At 39.8% G+C, this 27,325-nt stretch overlaps 1 protein-coding gene across 1 annotated transcript in view; it reads right to left on the reverse strand.

The window, feature by feature from the left end:
• Positions 1 to 2,574: 2,574 nt before the first annotated feature.
• Positions 2,575 to 27,325, reverse strand: part of Map7d2 (MAP7 domain containing 2) — a 55,530-nt gene continuing 30,779 nt past the window's right edge. The window contains exons 6-14 of the mRNA XM_032889631.1: positions 26,101 to 26,231; positions 23,590 to 23,711; positions 12,270 to 12,585; positions 11,554 to 11,666; positions 7,264 to 7,274; positions 5,820 to 6,028; positions 4,940 to 5,044; positions 3,237 to 3,293; positions 2,575 to 2,730 (exon numbers count right to left, since the gene is read on the reverse strand). Coding sequence (XP_032745522.1) covers positions 2,590 to 2,730; positions 3,237 to 3,293; positions 4,940 to 5,044; positions 5,820 to 6,028; positions 7,264 to 7,274; positions 11,554 to 11,666; positions 12,270 to 12,585; positions 23,590 to 23,711; positions 26,101 to 26,231 — 1,205 coding nt within the window. The 3' untranslated portion in view covers positions 2,575 to 2,589. The remainder of the gene's footprint in view (positions 2,731 to 3,236; positions 3,294 to 4,939; positions 5,045 to 5,819; positions 6,029 to 7,263; positions 7,275 to 11,553; positions 11,667 to 12,269; positions 12,586 to 23,589; positions 23,712 to 26,100; positions 26,232 to 27,325) is intronic.

Here is a 27,325-nt window from a genome sequence, read left to right on the forward strand (position 1 = left end):
TGATGTACTTCGTTCAGTTACGTATTGCTACAAACAGATAGAGGCTTATATCCAAAATACAAAAACTGAAGAAGTTAGACAGCAAGAGACAAATAACCCTATTAAAAATGGGGGTTTCAGGCTAAACAATTCACAGCTAAGGGAATGCCGAATGGCTGAGAAACACCTAAAAAGAAATGTTCAACATCTTTAGTCATAAGGAAATGCAAATCAAACACCCTGAGATTTACGCCTCACACCAGTGAGAATGGCTAAGATCAAAAACTCAGGTGACAGCAGATGCTGGCGAGGATGTGGAGAAAAGGACACTCCTCCATTGTTGGTGCAGGATTACCAGGACTGGTTCAACCATTCTGGAAATCAGTCTGGAGGTTCCTCAGAAAATTGGACATTGAACTGCCTGAGGATCCAGCTATACCTCTCTTGGGCATATACTGAAAAGATGCCCCAACATATAAAAAAGACACGTGCTCCACTATGTTCACAGAAGAACTTATTTAAAATAGCTAGAAGCTGGAAAGAACCCAGATGCCCTTCAACAGAGAAATGGGAAACAGAAAATCTGGGACATTCTACCCAATGGCATAGTACTACAGGTGTCAAAAAAAATGAGTTCATAGAAGTCATAGGCAAATGGATTGAACTAGAAAAATCATCCTGAGTGAGAGTAACCCAATCACAGAAAACACACATGGTATGCACTCACTGATAAGTGGATATTAGCCCAAAAGCTCGAATTGCCCAAGATACAATCCACAGACCATATGAAACTCAAGAAGAAGGAGATCAAAGTGTGGATGCTTCAGTCCTTCTTAAAAGGGGGAAACAAAATGTTCATAGGAGGAGATATGAAGACAAAGTTTGGAGCAGAGACTAAAGGAATGGCCATCCAGAGCCCACCCCACCCCTGGGGATCAGCCATATACATAACAGTTACAAACACAGACAATATTTGCTGATGTCCAAGTGCAAGCTGACAGGAGCTGATATGGCTGTGTCCATGTCAGAGCATGAAACACATACAGAGGTGATTACTAGCAGCCAACCATTGAACTGAGAGCAGGTTCTCCGTTGCAGGAATTAGAAAGTTGGAAGGGAGCTGAAGGGCACAGCCCCCATAAGAACAACAATGCCAACAACAAGAGCTCCCAGGGACTAAACCCCTACCAAAGGAACACACATGGGAGGGACCAAGGCTCCAGCTGCATATGTAGCAGAGGATGGCCTTGTTTAGGCACCAATGGGAGGAAAGCCCTTGGTCTGTCGCCAGTGTCTGCCCCAGTGTGGGGAATGTCATGGAGGGAGGTAGGAAGAGTGGGTGGGTGGGTGAGAAGTACCCTTAGAAGAAGCAGGGGTAGGTGGGATGGGATAGCAGGTTTCTGGAGGGGAAACTGGGAAAGAGGATAACATTTAAAATGTAAATAAAAAATAAAAAAAATTCGTCGCTGTTATCCTTGTTTTTGTCAACTTTAACTGAGAGGAGAGAGGAGCCACTATGGTCACAATTACTCATGCATCACTCAACCTGTAGTGCCTGGCCAACACTGAATGACATATATATATATACATATATACATATATATACATACATACACACACGCACACACTCTCATAAAAATGATGCCCTGGTGGAAAGCCAACCTTGAGATACCCTGTTGAGATTGAGAACCCATCTTTCCTTTGTGCTTTCCCTCCCTCCACAGTCCTCCTTCAGAACATTATATGCCACTAAAACCCTGTCACTGGTTTTTCTTCTAGGATGCCAAATCTGAGATACTTCTATTACACCAGTGACAGCTTTCCTGTATCAACAAGACCTGCTTTCAAGGTAATTCATTACAGATGAGGAAGCTGAGTGAAAGGATACAATAAGAAAGGTATATTGTAAAGAAGTAACTAAAGGAAATGAAAATGTGAAAAAGGTCGGAGTCCTTGGGAAGGACTGGCAAAGAGATTGAGCTTCACTGCAACCTAAATGAACATACCTCACATCCATAGACTGAACTTCTTCAGTTGACTCATCCAGACTGTTTGACTTCCCATCTAGGGCATCCGGATGAACAGGTCCCCCAACTGGTTTAAGACCATTAGAGAAAATGTCTTGGGGGAAGGTTTCTGGAGCAGCGCGCTCTGAGACATCTACTTTCTGGCAGGTGTTCAACACACTGATTTCTGATCAAGAAAACAAAGTCTTCAGATGAATCATAATGTTCAAATTTAATAAGGCAACAAAAAACATAATAAGGCAATTATTCTCATCTTTTCTTTCACCAGTAATACAGTAGTTAGTTAGTTATTTGTTTGTTTGTTTGTTTGTTTAATTTTTGTAAGTCCATGTAGTGAGCTTCACATAGGAGAAGAGAGTATGATCGTACTCTCAGTGACTGCAGGGCCTCAGTTTAAGAGACAATCCGGGTCTTAGTAATATCTGATGTCAAGGTCCCTGGAAAGCATCCTGGGCCAACCATCAGTTAGAGCAGCTAAAGAAGGCAGTGGGTTTCCAAATGGAGCCTTTGTGCTGAAAAGATGTCTCAGGAAGAAAAACTGCCAGCAGCCGCTGCCTTGGGCCCAGCTGAACGACCCTGACCTTCAGCAGGAAGGTTCACTGTCCTCATTAACTGAAGGATCCAAACAGCACACCTCACACTCACCTATTTTGTTGGGGACAACTGGTTTTATCTTATTTTCGACATCTGGAAGAGGCTGAATCTCCACTTTGGGGTCTTCCTTCTGGAAACAAACACAAGGTGGATGACTTGGAAAGAAGGGGGAGGGAGAAAGAGGAAAAGTATCTAATAAAGAAATAAGTATAAAAAAGAAATTTTTTAAAAAATGAAGTTATTGGCAATGACTGAGGAAGAAATCAAAAGGTGACATAAGGATGAAAGACTGACATAAAGAAAAAACAAATACTTTTTTGAAAGCACCAGGGAGTATTTAGAACCCTTGTGGGCCATAGCAGGAAGTGGTTCTTTGAAGGTCTGTGTATCTCTTAATTATTATGTCACCTTTTCCTTCAACTACTCTGTCTTTCCTTGCACTACCACCCCACTGCTCTGAGGGAATCTTTTACCTCTGAAACTCCTCTTTCCTTTAAGGTCTCAGTTCCTTCCTGAGTCCCACCTTGACCAGAACAGGAAAAGTCTGTTTTCTATTAATTTGTCTCCAACCTTCAACCTCACTAAATGTATTCTGCTGTCCTTCGCTCATGACATAATGGCCATCTGAATTCCTACCTTCACTTCTAGAGACGCATCACTCTTCCTTGTTCTCTTCATGATTTCATCTATTCTCTGGGGGGAAAAGTAAGAGGCCTCTAAGAATAAAATTATATAAAAAAGAAATTGGCTCCATATGCACTTTCATATCTCTCAGAAAAGTTGTAAAAAATGTCAGCAGACGAAAAGTAGCAGAGAAATGTTTCCCATTGGTGCTGCGGAGGACTTACTGCCACTGCTACAAACAAAGAAGAGCACTAATACAGATAGATCTACAATTAACATCCGATTTGTACACCAGCTTTCTTTCTTCTCCTTAAATTAACAAATTACCGTCTGCCATTCAAGAGGACGATGCAATAGAAAGCTAAGGTGACCAGTAGCTCAGAAAGGGCCCCATATCTCTTAGCTCCTACACCTAGAGCCATACAAAGCCCACACTGGGCCACAACACAAAATGGGTCTGCATTATCAGTCTCCTTAAACCCAACCTGATACATAAGTGTGTTAAATTTAAAAGAAATAACATTTTCAATAGAAAGACAAACACTGCTTAATTAGATTCAGATTGCAAGTCCTGACTAAACTATATGTTTACATAGGACACTCATAAATAAATCCTGTCTCAAAACACAGAAAAAGAACTAAGAAAGGAATCTCATGATAAAATTGTCAATTCAAAAAGAAAATGTAACTATATTTTTTAATAATAGGGCTTCAACATTCTTATTCTCTCCCTCTCTCTGTATGTGTGTGTTTATATGTGTGTGTGTGTATGTGTAACAAAACTGACAGAAATGAAAGGCAAAATGGAAAAATTCAAAATCACAAAAAGACCTCTATTGTTTTGAGAGCTGAGGGTTAATCAAATGACCACATCAACAAGCACTCACACTACTGCGCTACATCCCCAGCCCACTAATGAAGCTTTCTTTTTTTTTATTTTTTTATTTTTTATTAACGAGTATTTCTTATATACATTTCGATTGTTATTCCCTTTCCCACTTTCCAGGTAAACATCCCCCTAATCCCTCTCCCGCCCCTTCTTTATGGGTGTTCCCCTCTCCCATTGCCGCCTCCCCCAACAGTCTAGTTCACTGGGGTTCAGTCTTATGGGACCTAGGGCTTCACCCTCCACTGGTGCTCTTACTAGGATATTCATTGCTACCTATGAGGTCAGAGTCAGGGTCAGTCCATGTATGATCTTTAGGTAAAGTATTAGTCCTGGAAGCTCTGTTTGCTTGCATTGTTGTTCATAAGGATTCCCGGGCCCCTTCTGCTCTTCAGTTCTTTCTGATTCTTCCAAGCAGGGGTCTATTCTCCAGTTCAGTGGTTTTGCTGCTGGCATTCTGTATTTCTGTATTCTGGCTGCCCTCAGGAGTGATTCATCCCACTCCTGGTCGGTCTGCACTTTTTGCTTCATCCATCTTGTCTAATTGGGTATGTATATGTATGGGCCACATGTGGGGCAGGCTCTGAAAATGAGTGTTCCTTCTGTGTCTGTTTTAATCTTTGCCTCTCTATTCCCTGCCAAGGGTATTCTTGTTCCCCCTTTTAAAGAAGGAGTGAAGCATTCACATTTTGATCTAATGGAGCTTTCTAACTACTCCTTTTTCAATAACCAATAAAATATGATGACAGAAAAAAACATAATAAAGATATAGACTGATCACTTCCTGTTTCTGTCCTCACCTTAAGTCCTCCTGATACTCCACTCTTACCTTCTTCCTCTCCAGTCGTTCCTGCTCAATCTGCAGCATGATCTGTTCTCTTTCTAAACGCATCTGTTTAGCAGCATCCTGCGCCTTTGCTTCTGCTGCTTCTTTCTGAAAGAAATAAAGCAAGACACAGGCTTTAGTAAGGTAAGAACCAGTGGAGTAGTTCCCTGGACTCTGCACATGTGCCTTCCTCCCATCATCTTCCTCAAAGTCAACATTTCAATATTTAATGTACACTTAGGCAACATACTTCTGACACCGCAGGTAAGGCTGGACAAGGTGCATATACTCTCACCCCACCATAAAAACCACCTGTAGATAGTTTTCACAGATGGTGAAGGGCTCTGTGTTTGTGGGCAGAATTGTGCATACAGGCAGACACTTCCAGAAGTTATTTCCTCAAAAAGCAGTATTCTACAATGTGGTGTTTTGAATAGGTTTTGCTCCACACCTGGTTATGGGATCTCTTCACAGACACCATAAAACTCCAACTAAGACACAGTAGTGTTAGTAAATTGCCCAGTTTCCTTACTCCTCAGGGAGAAAATTCTAAGTCGTTACCATTAGTCTCAGGGGTTCCAATGGCACTAAGCTCCAGTTATCCACAATAACTTATTCATTGGTTTACTGACTTTCCTTATTCTCACAACAGATTCAAGAAATTTTTCTACAAATAAACCATTTGGAACCCAGTTCTTATTCCAATGGTCTGCCTCTAGTGAGAAATCCAAACTGACATGGACCCATGACATTCTACTTTACAGGAGTTACATTTACCTAGCCAGTACCGGGTTTGAAAATCCTTTAATTATTATGAGGTATTCAAATTGAACAGATTTTTACCTAATATTAATGCCACTGAATAACAAGAAAAACCTGAGACCTCAGCTTGTATCTGCTTTTCAATCATGGCTTTTTCCTTCTTTTCTTTTTCTTGTTTTTCCTTTTCTTGCTTCTCTTTTGACAACAGCTCCTCCTCAGCCTTCTCTTTTGCCTTCTCTTCTGCCTTTCTTTCTTCTTCCTCCTGCTGCTTCTTTCTTTTCTTGTTTTCTATCATGCACCTTTTCCTCTTCTGCTTTTCTTTCAACTCCTCTTTCCAGCCTTTTGGAAAAAAAAACATAAGATGACGATATGACTCCAAAGGCAAACCGCAAGCGGACCAATTAAGTCAGGGCAGGTAGAGAGCTCACATAGTTATACACACAACCTCATTCTCTCTCAGATTAAAAGAAAGTAAGTGAGTGAGTGAGCAAGGGAGTGAGCGCAAGAGAGTGAGAACGAGAGCTGGATAGAGCTGAGAGGTAGAGTGTGCGAGAGAGATTGAGACTGTTATAGTAGTATCCCTATGGTCCTACATCCTCTTTAAACCTCATTATCCTCAGTGAAGTCCCACATACCGCCCAGCCTCTGCTTATTTCTTTTCCTTGCGTATATTCAGGGAAATTTATCCTCAACTTCTTACTGAAAAGATTTCCTTTACTGCCCTTAAAAAGTATTTTAAAGCTAGCTAATAAAAAAAAGAAAAAAAAAGGCCTAGTTTTCCATGGAAAAATAGGAAATCACTTATTTTCTCCAAGTGTAGAACTTCTTACCTTTAAGAGCCCTTTATCTTCTCTTCATTGGCTCCATACCATAGGCCACCCTTAACCCGCTGCAATTGTCATTATCTACTTAACCACTATATTGCTCTAGTTTCTCTCTTCTAGACTTGAAAAAAACCTTTGAACAGTTGTCATTCTCTTGATTTTTGTTACCATACTCATCCTAGCCCAGTTTTGCTTCTCTACCAAGTAGAAAGTGTCATCATTCAGCAGTTAATGGATATGCCTTGCCTTGGTCATGGGGTACTAGCAAGAGTCTTCATGCAGTGGACTCTATCTCAATCCCAGCACTTCACATTTTATGACCTTTTATCATAGTTGGCTCCACTATTGGTGCAAGGGACAGGCCTTGAATTGTTTTAGTCTTGTAGATGAGGTGTGTGGGCTTTGCCTATTTCATTATTCCTGTAGTTTCAGTTTTCATTTTAAAAAGCTTCACCTTCACCATCAATCTTTGATTTGATTTTAGCCCATCCTTCTGCCTCTTTGGTGACATTCCCTGCTGAGCACTGTACAAACAACTTCCATCCTTTCCCTTCCATCAGGATCTCCCCAGGCTTCTGGTTCCCTGCGACCATGAGAGACTGCTCTTGCTCCCAATTCCCACCATCGGGTCCTCAGGATCCTCATGCCTTCCTGATTTCCTAGACTGGCTAGAAAGCTCAAACAAAGCTGATTGGTCTTGTAACCTTTAGTCCTATCTCTTGGACTATGTGGACAACCCACCTTTTGTCAACCTTCTCATTCATTCTAGTTGACAGTATTACCACTACTTTTCAGAGAAAATTGGGACTACTTCATCCTGCTTCTGTACTTCACTCATTCATTCACTCTATTAGTACTGAGAATGTTTCCTGTCTGTTCTGCCTAATGTGTAAATGACTATAAATTCTACCAGTAACTCGTGCAATTCATGGCATACCTTCCCATTGCTCTGACATCTTCTGCTAGATTCCATTCCTTCCAATGCCAGTTTTGCCATTCAATATTTAACGTTCCATTAGCTTCAAAAAGACTCAAGTCTTAGGCATCCCACTCCACCTTCCTAAATTCTCTCCCACCTGCCTTTCTTCTGCTCTATGACAACACTCTTACCTCTTTCAGGCTGCTTCTTGTCTTTGTACCTTCTCAATAATTTAACTCCAAAAAAATCTGTTCATTGCCTAATCCCAAGACCATTCTCAGCCTCAATATGTCTTGCAATAGCCTGATAATACTGACTTTCCTTCCCGTGAGGGCCTCTTACACAGCCCCTGGCCACCTGAGGTTGTGGTATCATTTCTCTCCTGCCTGTAACCTACCTTGCTGCTACCCATTGGAAGGCTAGTGCCTGCCCTAGTTTACACCCAAAACACCTGTCACCTAGAGACTTAGCTAGTGAGAAGCCAGGTATGAACAGAACTGTGAAACTCTGCCTGCAATTTCAGGTCTGTGTTCTCATTTGGACAATGACTCCAGGGTGGATATGTGGCCTGGTCATAAGAAGCTTTATTTCAATATGGGCCCCTAGCAGCCATTTCAGCTTCTAGATGTAATTTATTTTATAATCCCATGAAGTTCTTATCTTCACTAGACTGGACTTAGGGTATAAGGATGCTTGCCCTAACTCCAAGAATCCAACTGTATATCTTAGCCCATCCCCAAGCCCAGAGGCTGGGACTGCTTTGTGGATTTCTAAGAGCACTGGTGTCACAGCCATCTGTAACTGGATCATGTTTTTGCTCTCTTAGGGCCTTGTTGCCAGATTAATCTAGTAAGCCTTTTCTTTAAAGAAAGTCTCCCAGATTCATGACTTGGACAAATATTTGCCTCAACAGCTAGTGACAATAACTGGGCTTTCCAGAGTTTAGCACAAGTATCTTTATTTTTTATTTATTTTTTGCTACATTTTCTCAAGTTGCAGTCCCATTTCTGTGACTTTAGTTATTGACACTAAACAAAACAGATGCGAAGGTGGTCCTATTCCAAGAGATGTCCGCTATGTTTCAGCCTCAGGCTGTTTGGTACGTTCCTTTCTCACCTTTTGGGTGGTACTATCAATGCTTCACATTATGGCAAGAGACAGGAAAACTGATTTGGAGTTAAGTGTATTCATCTCAATTTCATCTTGGCTTCAGGCTTCTATTTGACTTCCAACTACCTGTATGTTCTACAGGCACCTATGTTTATCTAAAACCAGATAGTTTTTAGCTTTTCAGACCTTTTTTTTTTGGCCTTTCCATGGTCTATTACTTCCTAAATACTGCAAATCAAACCTTAGCATCTCCTCTGAAATTTCCCCTTCTTTTTACTTGTCTCAGTATGTATACATCATTTTCTTCTGCCTTGACCACAAAATCTTAGCCTTTGAGTCCACTTAGCCCACTGCTGTTACTGACAGCCTTTTAGTTGAGCTTCTTCCTCTTCACTGAGCAGCAAGCAACAGTAATCAAAGACTGTACTCTGGCCTTTTCAAATGTTAGCTAGAAAAGGGAGACAACCTATAGACAAATGAGGCTACGTTAGTCATATGAAAGCTTAGCTCAAAGGGGAAAGAGGAATAGATCAGTTCCCTCTCCAATCCAGGTCCAGAAATGCTGCAGGAGATAGTCAACCTGCATGTTGAGAAAGAAAGAGTCATCACATGGAAGGAGCATGAGTTCATGTGGAGGCACAACAAAAGAAAGGTTTTTGTGGTTGTGGACCTGCATACTGAAACATAGGAGGAGGTTTACAGACTGGTCTAGACAGAGAAGGTAGAGGGCAAGGAGTAGCCGGTCCATGGTAGACTTGGTAGGATTTGATAAACCCTGTAGTCAAAAGAATCACTAACAAGGACAATCACATTTATTTAAGAAAAGTAACTCTGGAAACAGCATGGACAGCAGCTCTGGGAGATCTGGTGCTGGAGGAGCATGAATGCTAACATGAGAGCCAATGAAGACTTAACTGATAACTGATGTGATATGAAGGATGACAGAAACGTTGAAAGTAGCTCTGAGATGTCAGGAATGGGGTAGACAGAGTATGGAGTGCATGAAATGAAGAAGAAGTCTGGGTGACATACTCTAATTTTGCCTTTGAAATGCTGAATTTGAGGTAAATATGAGACAGTAAAATATACTTGAAAATATAGGATTTGCCTTAAAGACAAATGCTAGCTAACAGCTATCTGAGATAAGGAAATGAGTTATAAAACGATGTTATATGACAATAAACAATGATATGTGGCTAATAAGGCCATCAATTCACATATATCTAGATGTTATGGTATAATGCAATGCAGCTCTAGAGTAAATTCAGGACATAGGCGCAGATTCAGGAGTCTTCAGTGTACTGCAGCAAAGTATGGAAGGTTTACAAAACAAAGTTACAGTTACCTTCAGATATGGGTGATGAACAAAGGTAAAGGGGAAATGGACTCAGAAGGAATGAGAACAAGTTCATGGCTAAGCGAAACTGCTGCATCAACTGTCAGCCATAAATATTTTGAAGTCAAAGGAAACTGGAAGGATGCCAGAGACAATAGCCAGCAACACTGTGTGCAAGTGAGACTTGTCAGGCAAAAAGCTAGTTAAGGACTAAGGGCTTGGAGTCCAGGCAACATTTAGGAGAGATGTAAGAAAGACAAAAAATAAGAATAAAAAACAAGAACAAGTTCCATCAAATTAAGAATTGGGTAATGAAATATTTGAGGGTATGTAGAAGTGTGAAGGGTTTGAGTTGGGAAAATAAAGACAGGAGCGAATGAATTCTTTCTGCAGCTGTGCTGTGAAGGAAATGTGAAGGAGAAGACAGTAGCTGGAAGGTAAACAATCAGTTCTTAAGTACACAACAACAATCAGGTCACTCACCTGCTTAGGGGGATGTTATCTCTGTGGCTACCTTTATCAATCTGTCATTTGAAATCCCATGATTTATGACCTGTCATTTCCCTTACTTAACCTCCAGCTCATCCAAACCAGCTTGAATACACCATCCAACAATAACAAAACATATTGATATTGATCAAAAGGTCGGAGTAAAAAAAAAATATGAGATGTTCAGAAGAAGAAGGGATCTATCACCCAACTGTTAAAAAATAGGTTGACAAACATTTAATCAGAAACCACCAAGATTTTTTTTATAAAGTTCTAAAGGATCAGGAATACATTATTATTTGTTATCTTAAATTCAGTGCTGGCTTTGTGCTATAGCATTGCTTGAATCCTGTCATGTTCCCATTGTCTAAATGGTACAGGATTGGGCTCTGATTATCCCAAGACCACTCTTTATCTTTGTAGTGATTAAATTGACTTTGTTCATTAACGATGCATTTCCTTTCCGAACACAAAGATAAAAAAAAGTAGGACTACCAGTATCACAGAAAAGTGTTCTAGTACTATTAGCACGGTGGCTTTCAAACACTGATGAACTGCTCCAGTAGAATGAGACTAGAGCAAGCACATTTCCACTATGTTCCCCAGACACTTCTGATAAGATCCTCTCCAACATTTAGAGAAGCACAGCAATAACATCTTCTGTCTCAGTCTAGGTGACGATCTCCACATAACTCATTCCCGTGAGTTGGCTCTTCTCTCTAGCCCCTTATCTCTGGGACTCTGATTGACTGACTCTCTTTCATTCCTGAATTTGAGCACAAGTTAGGATCATTTGGGAAGCAGAGTCATGATCTCTATATCCAGAATCTTCTGTCTTTCCAGGAAGACTCAATCTATCCTAAAAGTTCAAACTCTCCTTATAGTTCTACTAGAGTTGCTTCATTTCTCTATCTAAGAAGGGGAAAGAAGGTACCTGTAACATTTAGATCCTGAAAATGTGAGTTTCTAGGTCCTCAGAAAAGAACAACTCTTCATCAATAAGATGTAGAAGACAATGCAGTGTCCTAAACCCCTTCCCTGCAGTCCATACATCTAGATATGGATTCCCAATACTGCTGTTCAGGTTTTGGCAACATAAACATTGTAAAAAGAAAAGCAAGCTATTTTTTGAATCCCACCTTTACAACAGATCACGCAAGTCTAAGTGCCTGTATACCTGTCTTGTTCTTCCTTCTCCAGCCGTTCTTGCTCCTCCTGTTCCTTCTGTAGCCGAGCCTGACGTCTCTTTTCAGCTAGGATCTTTGCAGCCTCCCCTGCATCTGTGGTTGCCTGCTGTGGATTTTCCTGAGGCAGTCAGACAAATGGTAGATAGATAGATAGATAGATAGATAGATAGATAGATAGATAGATAGATAGATAGATAGAGCAGAGGAAAGGAACACAGTGAGTCTACTCACACAGAAATGGACACACCACTATTTAACTCAGCATGGTGATGGCAAACACTGCAAAAGAGTGCTAAGCAGCAGAAGCTGCAATGGGCTAGTTTGACCCTAGTATGTTCACTCCTCAGTAGGGGCAAGAAATAGTTGAGTACAGGGCTACGAGCAAGTTCTACAATTCTACCTGATTAATGAACTCACTGCAAGACCGAGACTTTAAGGACTAAAGCTAGTGCTTTGTCATGCGGAAGTGCACATATAGGCTGTATGCGGCTCATCTTAGCATTCCTAGGAAATCTTACAGCCACAAGAAGACTCGAGGTTTAGGTTTCCTCAGGAAGAAAAAGGATTCAAAACTTACGAGCAAGCCCAAGAAAGCAGTACAAGGGGATGGGTTGTCCTAGGGAAAACCCAAAACCATGAAAGCGTGCTATGTGGATCAGAACAGAGAGAGAACCATGAGGGGAAAGCTAAGTCAAACTAGCAACACTAATAGAGAAGGTTTACCTGCACTGTGCTCAGCCTTCCCTCCGGTGGCAGAATGTTTCTCAGTTGCATGCTTATCAGCTACATACTTCTCAGTGGCATCCTTGTCAGCCATGGGCTTCTCCAGGGTTTCTTCTCTGGGTAGAACAGTGGTCTGCCGACCAGTGGCACCTTCCTTTTCCTTATTACTCTTCTCTTTCTCTGCCTTCTTCTTGAGTGTTTCTTCACTTGGAGTGGGTGGAAAGTAATACTTCACAGGAGACCCTATGTATGGGGGCTTCACTGTCTTTGGAGACTGTGGATATGTTTTTGCAGTTATCCTGGAAAACCAAAATAAGGCATAACAGATACTGAACTTGATCACCGAATTTTTCATAAGAAAAATTGCTCCAGGAAACTATTTAACTTCATCCTTATATAGAATCAATTGTAGGGTTTAGAATATACTCCCCAAAGTCATCCAAATGAAATACACGGTACCTGTAAGATGTTCTTGGAAGAAAGAGAAATTGCTTAGATTGATTTATTTTATGTATATGAGTACACTGTAGCTGTCTTCAGACACACCAGAAGAGGGCATCAGATTCCATTACAGATGGTTGTGAGCCAACATGTGGTTGCTGGGAATAGAACTCAGGACCTCTGGAAGAGCAGACAGTGCTCTTAACTGAGGAGCCATCTCTCTAGCCCAAGAGAAATATTTTAAGAAATCTAGCTGGTAATACCCTGCCCTAAATTTATCTGTGTTTTGTGACAATGTTTAGGACAGGTTAGTAACATGGTTTGGATATGATTACTCAACAAAAGACCTCTGTGTGTGTGTGCATGTCCCCATGTGTCCATGCTGTGATGCAAATGTGAGGTCAGAGGAAAATTTTGTGGGGTCACATCTCTCCTTTCATCTTTATGTGGGCTCTTGGTTCAGGTTTCCAGATTTGGGTGGCAAATGCCCTTATACAATGAATGAATCACCCTACTGGCCCCAAGCCACACTATCTGGGATTGGATTATTTACTATAAGGATGTGTTAGAGTGTGAACCAGCTTTCCCCACCTCACATATACGTGACCTTTCATATGTGCCCACTTTTCTTCTTCTTTTTTCCTTATGAAGCAGCAACATGGGTACCTCACCAGAAGCCAAGGGAATGCTGGTACAATGCTCTTCAACTTCTACACCTTCGAAAACTGTGGTCCAAAAACAAACCTCTTTTCCTTATGAGACATCAACCCTCAAACATTTTGTTATAATGTGAAACAAGTTAAGACAGATTACTGAGCATTCCCTTTATTTTCTTTTTAGATGAACACTAGAGTTGGATTTGGTTTCAGCATATGGCAATAGACAAACTGGTTTTATTTTTTTTATTTCAAGCTTTATTATCGGAGGAAAAAAACCACACAGACTCATGTGTTTGAATGCTTGATCCACAGGAAGTGACACTATTAGGAGGTGTGACCTTGTTGGAAAAGGTGAGATCTTGATGTCTCATATAATATTCCCCTCTGTTGCCTTCAGATCAAGATTTATAACTTGTTTTTTACTGCCATACTTACCACCAAGACAAGAATAGACTAACAGTAAGACAGCCCTAATTAAATGTTTTCCTTTATAAGAGCTGCCTTGGTCATGGTGTTTCTTCACAGCAGTGAAACCCTAGCTAAGATAGGCATTTTAAAGATAATGCTGTCTCAAAAACTAACAATGATATGAACCAAAACCAGGATGATAAACTTGTGCTGCCTAGTTTTATGTCAACGTGACACAAGCTCCAATCAATTAGGAAGAGGGAATCTCAACTGAGAAAATGCCCCTACCAGATTGGCCTGAGGCAAGCCTGTGAGGCATTTTCTTATTTAATAATTGATGTGGGAGGACCAAGATTACTGTGGATGGCACCATCCACGTGTTTGTGGTCCTGTGTTCTATAAGAAAGCAGGCTGAGCAAACCATGCAAAACAAACCAGTAAACAGCATTCTTCCTTCCATGTCCTCTGCATCAGTTCCTGTCTCTAGATCCCTGCCCTGATTTCTCTCAGTAATGCACTATGAAATAAGCAAAATAAATCCTTTCCTACCAAAGCTGTTTTGGTCATTGTGTTTTATCATGGCCCAACTCAGACAAACGATAGTGGGAAGCCATGCTGTACTGTTCCTTCATGTTGCCAGTTTTCTACTGTGCAATGTTTTCCTACAAGTTGCAAAACTTAGGTTTTACTTCAAAGAATGTATATAAACACAACAGAAAGTCTTTTACTTGGCCACACCCCTTTTCCTGCACTGTCACTAAGTACTATAAGGACACTGTTAGATAGGCAGATCCTCAGTTGTCCCCATGTTGGAAAGCCTCTATTTGCCTTCTCATGGTGACAATGGCCTTCTGAGGTAGAGATCCACACTGCTCACAGCTATAAAGCACTACGTGTTTGTCATAACCCGTGAGGGTAACAGAGTGATTTGGTCTAATGTTCTGCCACAATCGGCACATATTACTCACTCCCTAGAACATTATACAGGTGCCATAGATACCCCCATCCAACAAAGGTAAAGGCAAGGATAGATGAGACCTGATGGGAGAAGTGATGGTAAAGAATAATACATTGTGGTGGATGGAGAGAAACATTCTCCCCGCCCATAGACATGTCTACCTTGACTCATTAAGGTGGCACTTTCAGTAACAGAAGCACTGGCGAAAACTATTGCTTTTCCTTGCACTTATTATACTCCCTGAGAAGTAAAGTTTGAGTTTTCTAATCAGTAAGTCTAAGGAGGGTGTTGGACACAAACAACCTGACCTTTGTAGTTCTTTTGTTGTAGGAAGTTCTCTTCACTTGCAGGGAGCCTTTCCTCTGAGTTTCTCTAAGTAGTGTGAAAAGAGATGGGCCGTTCCTCAGGGGTCTGCAGTATGCCTGCTATCTCCACCCATGAATGAGCGCATAGATGATGGTTCTGCAGACACCACTCTCACTAAGAAGAATCTCTACAACTGGACTGTGTACTTGGAAATGATTAATATTCACTGTCAATTTCATTAGATTTAGAATCACCACAGAAACATACCTTTGAATGTGATTATGAGGGTGTCTTGAAAAAGTTTTAACTGAAAAAAATCTATTCTTTTTGTACTTTTGCATCCATCCATCCATCTATCCATATTACAGCCTGACCTGCAGTTTTCTTTCTTTCTTCCCCTCTTTCTATCTTACACCCTGATCTGCAGTCTTCCTTCCTTCCACACATGCGTGTGTGTGTGTGTGTGTGTGTGTGTGTGTGTATGTATGTATGTATGTATGTATGTATATATTTTTACAGTCTGACAGTTTCCCCTCCCTCCTCTCTTGCCAACCTTTTCCCTCTCACCTCCCCTTCCCCCAATCCCATCTACTGTTTCTCTTCAGAAAAGGGCAGGCCTTCCATGGATATCACCCAGCCATGGCATCTCAAGTTACAATAAGTCTAGACACCTCCTCTTCTGTCTATTAAATCTAGACAAGACAACCCAGTAGGAGGAAAGGGTCCCAAAGGTACACGACAGATCAGAGACAGGCCCTGCTCCCACCGTTAGGCATCCCACAAGAAGACAAACTACACAGCTGTAATATATGTGCAGAGGGCCTAGGTCAGTCCCATGCAGGCTCCCTGGTTGGCACTTCCATCTCTGTGAGCCCCTATGGGTCTACATTAGTTGATTCTGGAAAACCCCAATCTTAATATGGGTGGCATCACTGATGAGGTAAGGTGCTGAACCACAAAGAGAAAGTGAGGAGCACAGCACTAACATTTGTCTCTCTCTGCTTCAAGCTCCTGGGCTTATGCTTTTTCCACCACGATAGACTTTACCTTCAAACTCTAAGCAGAACTCAACCTTCCTCACATTGTTTCTGTCAGGTATTTTGTCACAGTTATAAGAAAAGCAACTAATATAAAACCTGAATTGGTCACAGCCTAGCAGTCACAAAGCTATCACCTGAATGCCAACATGACATTCTTTTTTGCTTTAAAGGGCTCACTAATGCAAAATGAGGTCACGTTCTCTATCTGGCAGAAGCCTGCAGGTCTGTCAGACCCATAATGGTCATACGGAAGTTCATGTTGCACCACTGTGAGGTTCTATTATAAGTAAACTATTCATGACAACATATTAAAAACAAACAAACAAACAAACAAACAAACCCCTTCTACCTGTTAAGTGAGAATAGATTATTTGGGATAAAATTCTGTTTATGCTCCCCTATCCCAACCTCTCATTAATGAACAGAATATACTAACACATACACAAACACACAGCTAGAGAAATGTACAATACACAAGCAAAATCTAGAATACAGTCTTTGAAGTCTCAATTTTACATATGTATAGAGTTTCCAGGAAAGCTTGCCTCTGTATAGCTTATATGGATTTAGCACCCCGCTGGACATCATAGAAGAGGAAGAAATCTTGAACAAAACACAGTCATTCTGGCAGGTTCTATGGCTTTCCGGGCAACTGATTCACACTACTTTGAGCCAAGGGAAGCCTGACAAGGCTATTTTTCTAGTTCCCAGGAATAGGTGTTTTAGCTAAAGAAACAAATTAAACTTAAATTAATTGAGAGGAGCCATTGTGATTTTTCTCAAGCTTTATTTTGAAGTATCTTCATACCTATTTATTCAAGACCTACTTAATTGTCAGTGATGCAGGCAGGAAATTTCTACTAACCACAGTTTTTGTAAGAACACCAGACTTGACAGCATAATAAGTGACTTTTCCCAAAGAGATACAAAGAGTGAGGACAGGGCTGGCACCCAAGTTCTGATATTTATTTGCCTTGCTTTTTCAGTTTTTAGTTTTATTTTGCTACTTTAACTTTTACAGGTTGAAAATACTGTAATAGAGAATTCAAAAGGAATGCACAGAGCAGAATTATACAATCTGCATGATTAACAAAAAAAGAGTTAACAAACACCTACATAAGTACAGTGAATGGCAAGAATAACTCTCTGGAGACAGCTTTACACAACGGAACGTGAACAGACAACAAAGTGGAACTCCAAAGGAGTCCCTGCCCCCTATCCTGGAATCTGATTTTATTTTCTCCATTGCTATTTAATGCCAAGAATGGTGAATACAGTCTACACCCTGGCTATGAGAGAGTTATGTGATTGAGTCAGTATAATTCAGCCAGCAGTCTGAAATTTATTACTTTATATAGAAAAAAAAAGAAAACCTATATACACCACCTTATCCCCCAAACTGACACCATAATATGAAATGCTAACAAAGACTCAACATCCCTGCCACAGGGTTTCTGTCCAAATGCATAACCTGAATCTAACCTTAAATAAACATCAAAACAACCTAAGTCAAAGGCAAACCATCACATGAACTAGCTTCTATGTTAAGATCATGAAAAAAATGAGACTACAAAATCATTACAGGTTAAAAGAGACCAAAGAGTAAGGGACTCCACATATCTATAATTTTAGACTTTGGGAGGTGGAGGCAGGATAATCAGAAATTCAAAGCCATCCTTAATTACACAGTAAGTTCAAGACTGTCCTGGCTATATAAAAACCCTATCAAACATACACAAAACTAAACAAATAGTAAATAATGAGATAAAGAAGACTACGGTGATTAAATTATCAAATACAATGTGGAATTCTTTGCAGATTCAATCCTGGGCTATAATTGACCAAAGCTACATATAGTTTATAAATCAAAGTTAATTTTTCTAATTTTCATGTACTGTGGGTATATGTATTAGTTACTTTTGCTTCTCCTGCAACAAAATACCTGACAAAAGTAACTTAGAAAACATTATTTGGGGTTATGGTTTAAGGGACCACCATGATGTTTGGCAGCATCAGTGGGAGAGGGACAGTGAGTCACATTTCATTCAGTTGGGAATCAGAACAAGTTAAATATTGGTGCTCAATATTACTCCTTTTAATTTTTTTCTGTTTTTTAAAATTCAGTCTGAGACCACAGATTATGAAATGGTACCACAATCAGGGTGGGTCTCTTCTCAGTTAAACCTCTTTAGAGACTTCCTCAAAAACATACCCAGAGGTGTGTCTACTAGGTGATTCCAAATCAAAGTTGTCAATGAAGACCGACCATCACAGTAAATAAAGGAATGCCTTTGTTTTTGAGGGACACATTGTCAGCAACTTATTTTCAAAAGTTCCGGGAGATAATGGTATGTATCTACTGATAGAGGGGATGAGAATGATAAAACAAATGTGGATGAAAGAGTACTAATAATTCTTTAAAATTGAAACGATCTAAAGAGAAAGGCTTAAAAATTGGTCCAAATTCAAATGATCCTTTGGTAAGACTTAAACATATAGTATTATGGAATGGGTAAATACATATACCTGGAGGACCAGGTATCACTTGATATTTTTAATTATACTTTACAGGGAAAAGGTCGGATAAGAAACAAATGATGGTGACAAAACAGCAGCTGAACTGCCAATACAAGAAGCCCTAGTGCCCTATGGTTACTTATCTATGTGAGTGGATAACCATACCATGTATCTGCCAAAGAAGTCTATGGGTTTCTATGAGCATATGATTTAAAGCAATGAGATCCTTATTTTGACATATGCAAAATACCCTTTGTGCTAGTTAGTTTTCTTCTTGTGATAAAATATTTGACAAAAGTAAATTAAGGAAAGAAGACTTGTGCTTTTTGTTTGTTTTGCTGGTTGGTTAATAGTATGGCATGATGGTAAAAGGATTAGGCAGATAGTCACATTGTATCTGCAGTCAGGAAACAGCAATGACCACTGATGATCAGCTTGCCAACCCATGGAATGGTATCATTCACATTTAGGGCATCTCTTTCTACCTCAAATAACATAGTCTAGAAACTCTCCCATAAACATACCCAGAGATGGAGAGATGGCTCAGTGGTTAAGAGCACCAGCTGTTCTTAGAGAGGGCATAATTTCAATTCCTAGTGCCTACATGGTGGCATGTAACCTTATTTAACGCCAGTTCCACAGGAATCTGGGCTTCATGAGTAACAGACAGACATATTCTGGTGCACAGACATACATGTGTGCAAAGCACCCAAGCATATAAAATAATTTTTAAAATTGTAAAATGTCAATAATAAATGGAGTTTGCTTATGTGTGACACCATTTTTAATATCAAGTTTCTTTTTCTTGTCTTTCTTCAATATTGAAAATATAAAGTAGGGGTTGGGGATTTAGCTCAGTGGTAGAGCGCTTGCGTAGCAAGCGCAAGGCCCTGGGTTCAGTCCCCAGCTCCGAAAAAAACAAAAAAAGAAAAAAGAAAATTAAAAAAAATAAAGTAAAGGTTATAAAATATGTTAAGTTGTAAAGAATGAAACAATAAGTGTCCATACATCCACCATTTAATCCAGAAGAAAGGCACTATCATTATGATGAGAATTTTTGACTGATCTGAACTGATCCAACAGCTCCCTGCACCTAAATCCAATGGGGGGAGAGAACTGAACACCCAGAAGTGTGGACAATCCTGAGACCACAGGACAGTCCTGCCCACTTCTGCCCACCTCTCCTACTTCCCTGGCCTAAGAGGAAACTGCATAATGCCTCTGGATACAGGAATATAGGAGCAGTCAGTGGCAGACTGAACCGGTCACATGGCTCTCTGTACCCAAATCCTGTGGGGGAGAAAGCTGGACCCTCAGAAGTGCAGACACTCCTGAGAACTCAGAAGAAGACTATTTTCTGCCCCACATTTCCCAACCCAAAAAGGGAATCGCCCTAGTGCCATCTGTGCCCCCCTGGGTGCAGGGACCTAGGGCAGTCAGGGCAGGGTATCTGCCTGCACCAAGAGCTGAAAGCCAGTCACCAGGAGCGCCTACACAACTGAGGGCAGAGCTCTCTGCTCCCAGATCCAGCTGAAAGAAAACAGGTCTACAGGAGTGCTGACACACAGGCCTACAGGAGGGTCAGGCCACTGCCAGAGACAGCAAGACAAACTAATACCAGAGATGGCGAGAGGCAAGCACAGGAACCCAAGCAACAGAAACCAAGACTACTTGGCATCATCAAGCCCAGCTCTCCCAAACAAGCAAATACTGGATATGCAAACACACCAGAAAAGCAAGATTCAGATTTAAAATCACAATTTAAATGATGATGGAGGACTTTAAGAAGGACATAAATAATTCCCTTAAAGAAATACAGGAAAATACAAGTAAACAAATAGAAGCCCTTAAAGAAGAAACACAAAAATCCCTTAAAGAATGATAGGAAAGCACAACCAAATGGGTGAAGGAATTGAACAAAACCATCTAGGATTTAAAACTGGAAATAGAAACAAAAAGAAATCACAAAGGGAGACCCTGGAGATAGAAAACCTAGGGAAGAGATCAAGAGTCATAGACCAACAGAATACAAGAAGAGAAAGAAGAGAGAACCTCAGGGACAGAAGATACCATAGAAAACATTGACACAACTGTCAAAGATAATGTAAAATGAAAAAAGCTCCTAGCTCAAAACATCCAGGAAATTCAGAACACAATGAGAAGAACAAACCTAAGGATAATAGGTATAGAAGAGAGTGAAGACTCCCAGCTCAAAGGACCAGTAAATATCTTCAACAAAATCATAGAAGAAAACTTCCCTAACCTAAAAAAAGAGATACCCATAGGCATACAAGAAGCCTACAGAACTCCAAATAGATTGGACCAGAAAAGAAACTCCTCCTGGCACATAATAGTCCAAACACCAAATGCACAAAACAGAGAAAGAATATTAAAAGCAGTAAGGCAAAAAGGTCAAGTAACATATAAAGGCAGACCTATCAGAATCACACCAGACTTCTCACCAGAGACTCTGAAAGCCAGAAGATCCTGGAAGATGTCATACAGACCCTAAGAGAACACAAATGCCAGCCCAGGCTACTGTATCCTGCAAAACTCTCAATTAACACAGATGGAGAAACCAAGGTATTTCATGATAAAACCAAATTTACACAATATCTTTCTACAAATCCAGCCCTACGAAGGATAATACATGGAAAATTCCACTACAAGGAGGGAAACTACACCCTAGAAAAAGCAAGAAAGTACTCTCCTTGCAACAAAACTAAAAGAAGAGAGACACACAAACATAACTCTGCCTTTAACAATGAAAATAAAAGGAAGTAGTAATTACTATTTCTTAATAGCTCTTAACATCAATGGACTCAATTCCCCAATAAAAAGACATAGATTAACAAACTGGATATGCAATGAAGACCCTGCATTCTGCTGCCTACAGGAAACACACCTCAGAGACAAAGACAGACACTACCTCAGAGTGAAAGGCTGGAAAACAACTTTCCAAGCAAATGGTCCAAAGAAACAAGGTGGAGTAGTCATTCTAATATCGAATAAAATTTACTTTCAACCAAAAGTCACCAAAAAAAGATAAGGAAGGACACTTATATTCATCAAAGGAAAATCCACCAAGATGAACTCTCAATCTAAATATCTATGCCCCAAATACAAGGCACCTACATATAAAAAAAAGAAACCTTACTAAAAGCTCAAAACACATTGCACCTCACACAATAATAGTAGGAGATTTCAACACCCCCTCTCATCAATGGACAGATCATGGAAACAGAAATTAAACAGAGACGTGAACAGACTAAGAGAAGTCATGGCCAAATGGACTTAACGGATATTTATAGAACATTCTATCCAAAGCAAAAGAATATACCTTCTTCTCAGCTCCTCATGGTACTTTCAAAAAATTGACCATATAATTTGAAAAAGCAGGCCTCAACAGGTACAGAAAGATAGAAATAATCCCGTAAATTATATCAGACCACCCACGGCCTAAAAAACTGGTCTTCAATAATAGGCATTTTAAGGTATTCTTTGGTCATTCTATGCCCTCAGATCAAGATGTAGAACTCTCAAGTACCATGCCTCTTCCATGTTTCCTGCTATGATGATAATGGACTAAAACTCTGAAATTGTTAGCTAGCCCAATTAAATGTATTTCTTTATAAGAAAAAGAAAGATGGGCTGGAGAGATGGCTCAGCAGTTAAGAACACTGACTGCTCTTCCAGTGATCCTGAGTTCAATTCCCAGCAACCAATGGTAATGGGATCTGATGCCCTCTAATGCTGTGTTTGAAGACAGTGACATTGTACTCACATATATGAAATAAATAAATAAATCTTTAAAAAACAAGAAAAATAATAAAAGACAATCTCCAACCTCAAAGTAGTTTTGAAGAAGCCCACCAATTGAACATAAAATGCTGACACAATAAGAACAAGCTTCAGATGAACAAGGCTCCAACTGAGGCCTGACCCTCACTTCATATAGGTAGGTCTCCACTCAAATGTTACATTGAGGGATATATGCTGCTCAAAGGACATTATATACTTGCATGAAGATGATCTATATAACTGCATAGAAAAACTTCTGAGTACCATTATACCTCTGCACTCCTGGATTAAGTTGTTACTAAATCACTTATTTATTATTACTATGTGTATGTACATGAAGAGTGTTGTGTGCAATGGGACAAGTGTAGTGGTTAGGGGACAACTCCTTCCACTTATAGATGAATTCCAAGGATCAAACTCAGGTAGCCAGACTTTTATGGTAAGCACCTTTAGCAAGTCATCTTATTGACCCTTCAACTGAATCAGTGTTGTCAATTACTGTTGGTACAATTTTTTAGTAACTTGGGACAATGATTTTAAATCTGTTTTTTATTTATATTGTCTTTGTTGAGTACAGGACAATGATCATAAATTGTTTTTTTTACTTATACTGTTCTTGTTTAGTTTATCTATCTACAATAAAAATGAAGTGTTTTATTTGAAAATGTTGTGTTGTGTGGGAACATTTAACTATTATCTCAGCACTGTAGAAGCAGAGGGAGAAAGATCAGTTCAAGGCCATGAGAACTTTGTTTTGGAGACAGTCTGCAAATTGTTAAGCTCCAATAATGAGAGACAGTGAGCAGATGCCCACACACAAAGAAATCACTTCAATCTAGAGCTAGATATGGTTCACCAAAAGAAAAAGGATTATTCCAGAGGGAATAAAGAAGAGAAAAATAGAATTGAAGAATTTAAAGAGAAAATGATGAACATATAATTTTGGTAAATATGAATCCTATATATGTTACCAAGCAATGAACTTATAAATGGTCCTTCATTTATCCAGAAGATATATAAGCATGTAGCACATACCTCAAAGGTAGGTATTTGTCTTGCTCACCCCGTTTTGTTGGTCATGCTTTTGTGAGAGCAGAAGCCACAATTTTGGACAGAACCAAACTAAGTTTGACTGTTAACCATCAGAGTTCTGACAAGGGAAATATTGCTTACTTGGATTTCACAGGAGATGACCTCTTGGAAATGTCTTCAGGAGGCTCGCATCTTCTCAGTGGGGACCCAAGACCCCCAGAAGAAACAGAAGTTGCCCCTCGTCCCTTCTTCACTTTCTCCATCTGCAAGAGACAAAGAATATGATAGCCACAGCTCACGACTGGTACTTCTTCTATAATTTGAAAAACTACCCCAGGTCAGAGCGACACAGTTTTCTTACAGAGGTATCAATACAAAGGCCTAATGCTCCATGTAATATGAATGAGATTTATGATACCATGAAATCATATTTAGGTCATCAAGTTGGAACAACAATTTGTGCTTCAACATGGAGATCCTCTGCCCCTCATTTTGTTATCTTACCAAGAGGTAACAAACAGCATAACCACATACTGGCCCTAAACATATAGGAACTGGAAAGAATACAAAAACATACACTTGTAGCTCAGTTAGTCTTTGGGTCCTGTGTCTAAAGTGCATGGTATTTTCAGCAATAGGGACTAACCTGACACCTCTGAGGGCAACTAAGGCAAAGAGCAGTAGTCTATGTTTTGGGTGTCTTTTGGACAACCCTGAGTAACAACTCAAAAGAGGGCTTCCCATACTTGGTTATGTACTTAAGAATTACTAGTATATATTCATATATGAATATATATGATGTATATTCATATGTATATACACATATATATAAAAAACAATAATTATTGTAAAAAAGAAATCATGAATTTGAACGAGAGTGAGAAGTATATGGGAAGGCTTGGAGGGAGGAAAGACAAGATGGAAACGATGCAATTATAATTTTAAAAATTAAAACATGGGGCTGGAGAGATGGCTCAGTGGTTAAGAGCACTGACTGCTCTTCCACAGGTCCTGAGTTCAATCCCAGCAACCACATGGTGGCTCACAACCATCTGTAATAAGATCTGATGCCCCCTTCTGGTGTGTCTGAAGACAGCTACAGTGTACTCATATAAAATAAATAAATAAATCTTTAAAAAATTAAAACATTAAATTCATACAAACAAAAATATACGCTTACTACAAAAGCTTTACGAGAAGAAGGTGACTTTAATATCTAAGATGCTGAGTCGTAAACTCTGAGGCTTACATGGTATAATGTAGAGTGCAACAGACACATCTTTCTATTTCCCCCTTACCTCTCTTGGCAGAAAGGAATGGGCATCCCTGACTGGCCTGCAGAAATAGCCTCACCCTCTTTCTTTACTACACTTTTCTGTAACAAGGCCTCATTTGGTCACCAGAAATGGCAACTTTCTTCCACAAATAGCCTACCTTACAGAAAAATCTAAGAATCAGAAATACTAGTTCCTATTAGGGGCAAACATGAATTTGATAAAAATAAATTTTTTGTTTTTACAAAGTATCTAACAGTGCTAAGGATGGAAGATAGTGGTAGACTACTCATGTTACATGTAAGTTCCTGGATTTGCTCTCCAAGACTACAAATAATAAAAATAATAAATAATGAATAAGGCTAAAAGGTTCGATAGTATTGTAATAGTTTTAACATAAATTTTATGTATTAATAATTGATACATAATCAACACAATTGATTACATACACTGATTCCGTCAACTGAGGTGTCGCTCAGCTCCCTTTGTATTGAATAACAGATCTGGGTGACTTGCTTTTAATGACCTGCATGAGGCTTAACTCAGAAGTTGGGGATTAAAAGCATTATAGCTTTGTACATATAACCTGTCCCTTGGATTGTTTGCTCTGAGAGAAGTCAGCCATTTTGTTCTCACAAGTAGGTTTGTGGAAGCTTGTGGAATGAGGAACTGAGGCGGTCCCTTCTTCAGTAGCCCTGGAATGAAATTCTCACAAGAAATTCTCACAGTCAGGCCTTCAGATGACATAGCCCTGGCCAGCATTCTGACAAAATTCTCTAGAAATCCTGTACCAAAACTACCAAGCTTTTAATTGCTACCTTCAATTCAAACCCAAGGAACTTAGGAATGAAGACATATTTTTTAACTTAATCTTCCAAGGGTTAGGGCACTTTACTGTGTAGCAAATGATAACACAGATAATATGGTGTACAAATTTCTTAATAAATACATAAAATTGAGGTACCTGCTTAAGAGTCATGTCACTAACTGTCCATATGACATAAAAACATTCATAGGCTATTGTGAATGAAGTTTAAGCTAGAACCTCAGTTTTGGTTGTATAAGAGGCAAAAGTCCTAAAACCAGATAGCTGGAGGAAGCGCAATGGTTCCGTGCAACACTCCTTTTGACTCTTGTCCCCTGGAAGCAAGGCTGTGTTATCACAACAATCTCATTAAGAATCTGCTACAAGGCATTAAGGTTTAGGGAAATACAAAAGCACTTGGTAATTTTCCAAAGTTTGGTAAAAACTTAAAGCAAATGCATCTTTTGAACAGCCCTTGGAGAGAGATGGACAAAAGAGAGACCCCCAGGTCGATGGTAGAAACAATCACACTGTCAGGCAAAGTAGAGAGTGAGGGAGAACATTTAAACTTACCTGAGAAGGCTCTCCTCCAGTCATGGCTCCCTTCCCAGCATCTCCCACACCAGATAAAAGTGTATTCTTCTTTTTCTCAGTGGTCCGGGTTGGAGAGGACTTGTATGACGATTTGAGAGGGCTCCCGAGAGCTACACAAGGACAGGCATGGAATACTAGAGAGTTACAGTACAATAACCAGGAAATAAGGGAAGCCCAGATGGAAAAGGTAGGAGAATCATGAGTTGAAAAGAACTTACTCCTTTAAAAATGTAAGGTGTAATCCACACCTAAAAATATTATGATTTTCCTACTGTATATAGATTAGATCTAAGTGTGTGAAGTTCGGATATTTGCTTGCTAGAGAATAACTACATGACTAGTTCCTGTTAAAAACCCCAGGCACTAAATCTTTAGGGTGCTTTCTCGGTTGGCAACACTATGCTGTCATATGAAGCATATCCTGCATGACTCTTCTAGGAGATCCTTGGAAATGTAGACCCACTTTCCTCTGTATTTTTCATGCACTCTTCCCTTTGCTAACTTGGTTGGGTATCTCGTAACTATAATGAATCATAGCCAGGAGCTATGAGTCCTCTGAGTTCTACTGGTGAATCACCAAACCCTGGTGTTTTTGGGGGCCCTAGAAAAATTGACTTCAGAGGTGGGGATTGCTACAATGACCATAAAAATAAATAAAAATCGGGGTTGGGGATTTAGCTCAGTGGTAGAGCGCTTGCCTAGGAAGCGCAGGCCCTGGGTTCGGTCCCCAGCTCCGAAAAAAAGAACCGATAAATAAATAAATAAATAAATAAATAAATAAATAAATAAATGAATAAATAATAAATCAATGTTTGGGGAAACGGGGAAGGAGTGAACCAAAGTGTTGTTAGTCACGGTATGAAACAGCCAAGATATTCTGTTGTGAGAGGTGAAAAGTTGTCTACAGAATTTGAAGATAACTACTCCAACTCCAAGAGTGTTGCCTCAGGGGATTCCTTGACTACTTTTGGCTACTGTACCTAAACAGAGGTTAAAAAAAATCAGTCAGGACTTTTATCATGAAGGGGTGTTGAATTTTGTCAAATGCTTTCTCAGCATCTAATGAAATGATCATGTGGTTTTGTTCTTTCAGTTTGTTTATATAATGGATCACGTTGATGGTTTTCCGTATATTAAACCATCCCTGCATGCCTGGGATGAAGCCTACTTGATCATGGTGGATGATTGTTTTGATGTGCTCTTG

This window comes from Rattus rattus, chromosome X, assembly GCF_011064425.1.
Source record: "Rattus rattus isolate New Zealand chromosome X, Rrattus_CSIRO_v1, whole genome shotgun sequence".
Classification (NCBI taxonomy): domain Eukaryota; kingdom Metazoa; phylum Chordata; class Mammalia; order Rodentia; family Muridae; genus Rattus; species Rattus rattus.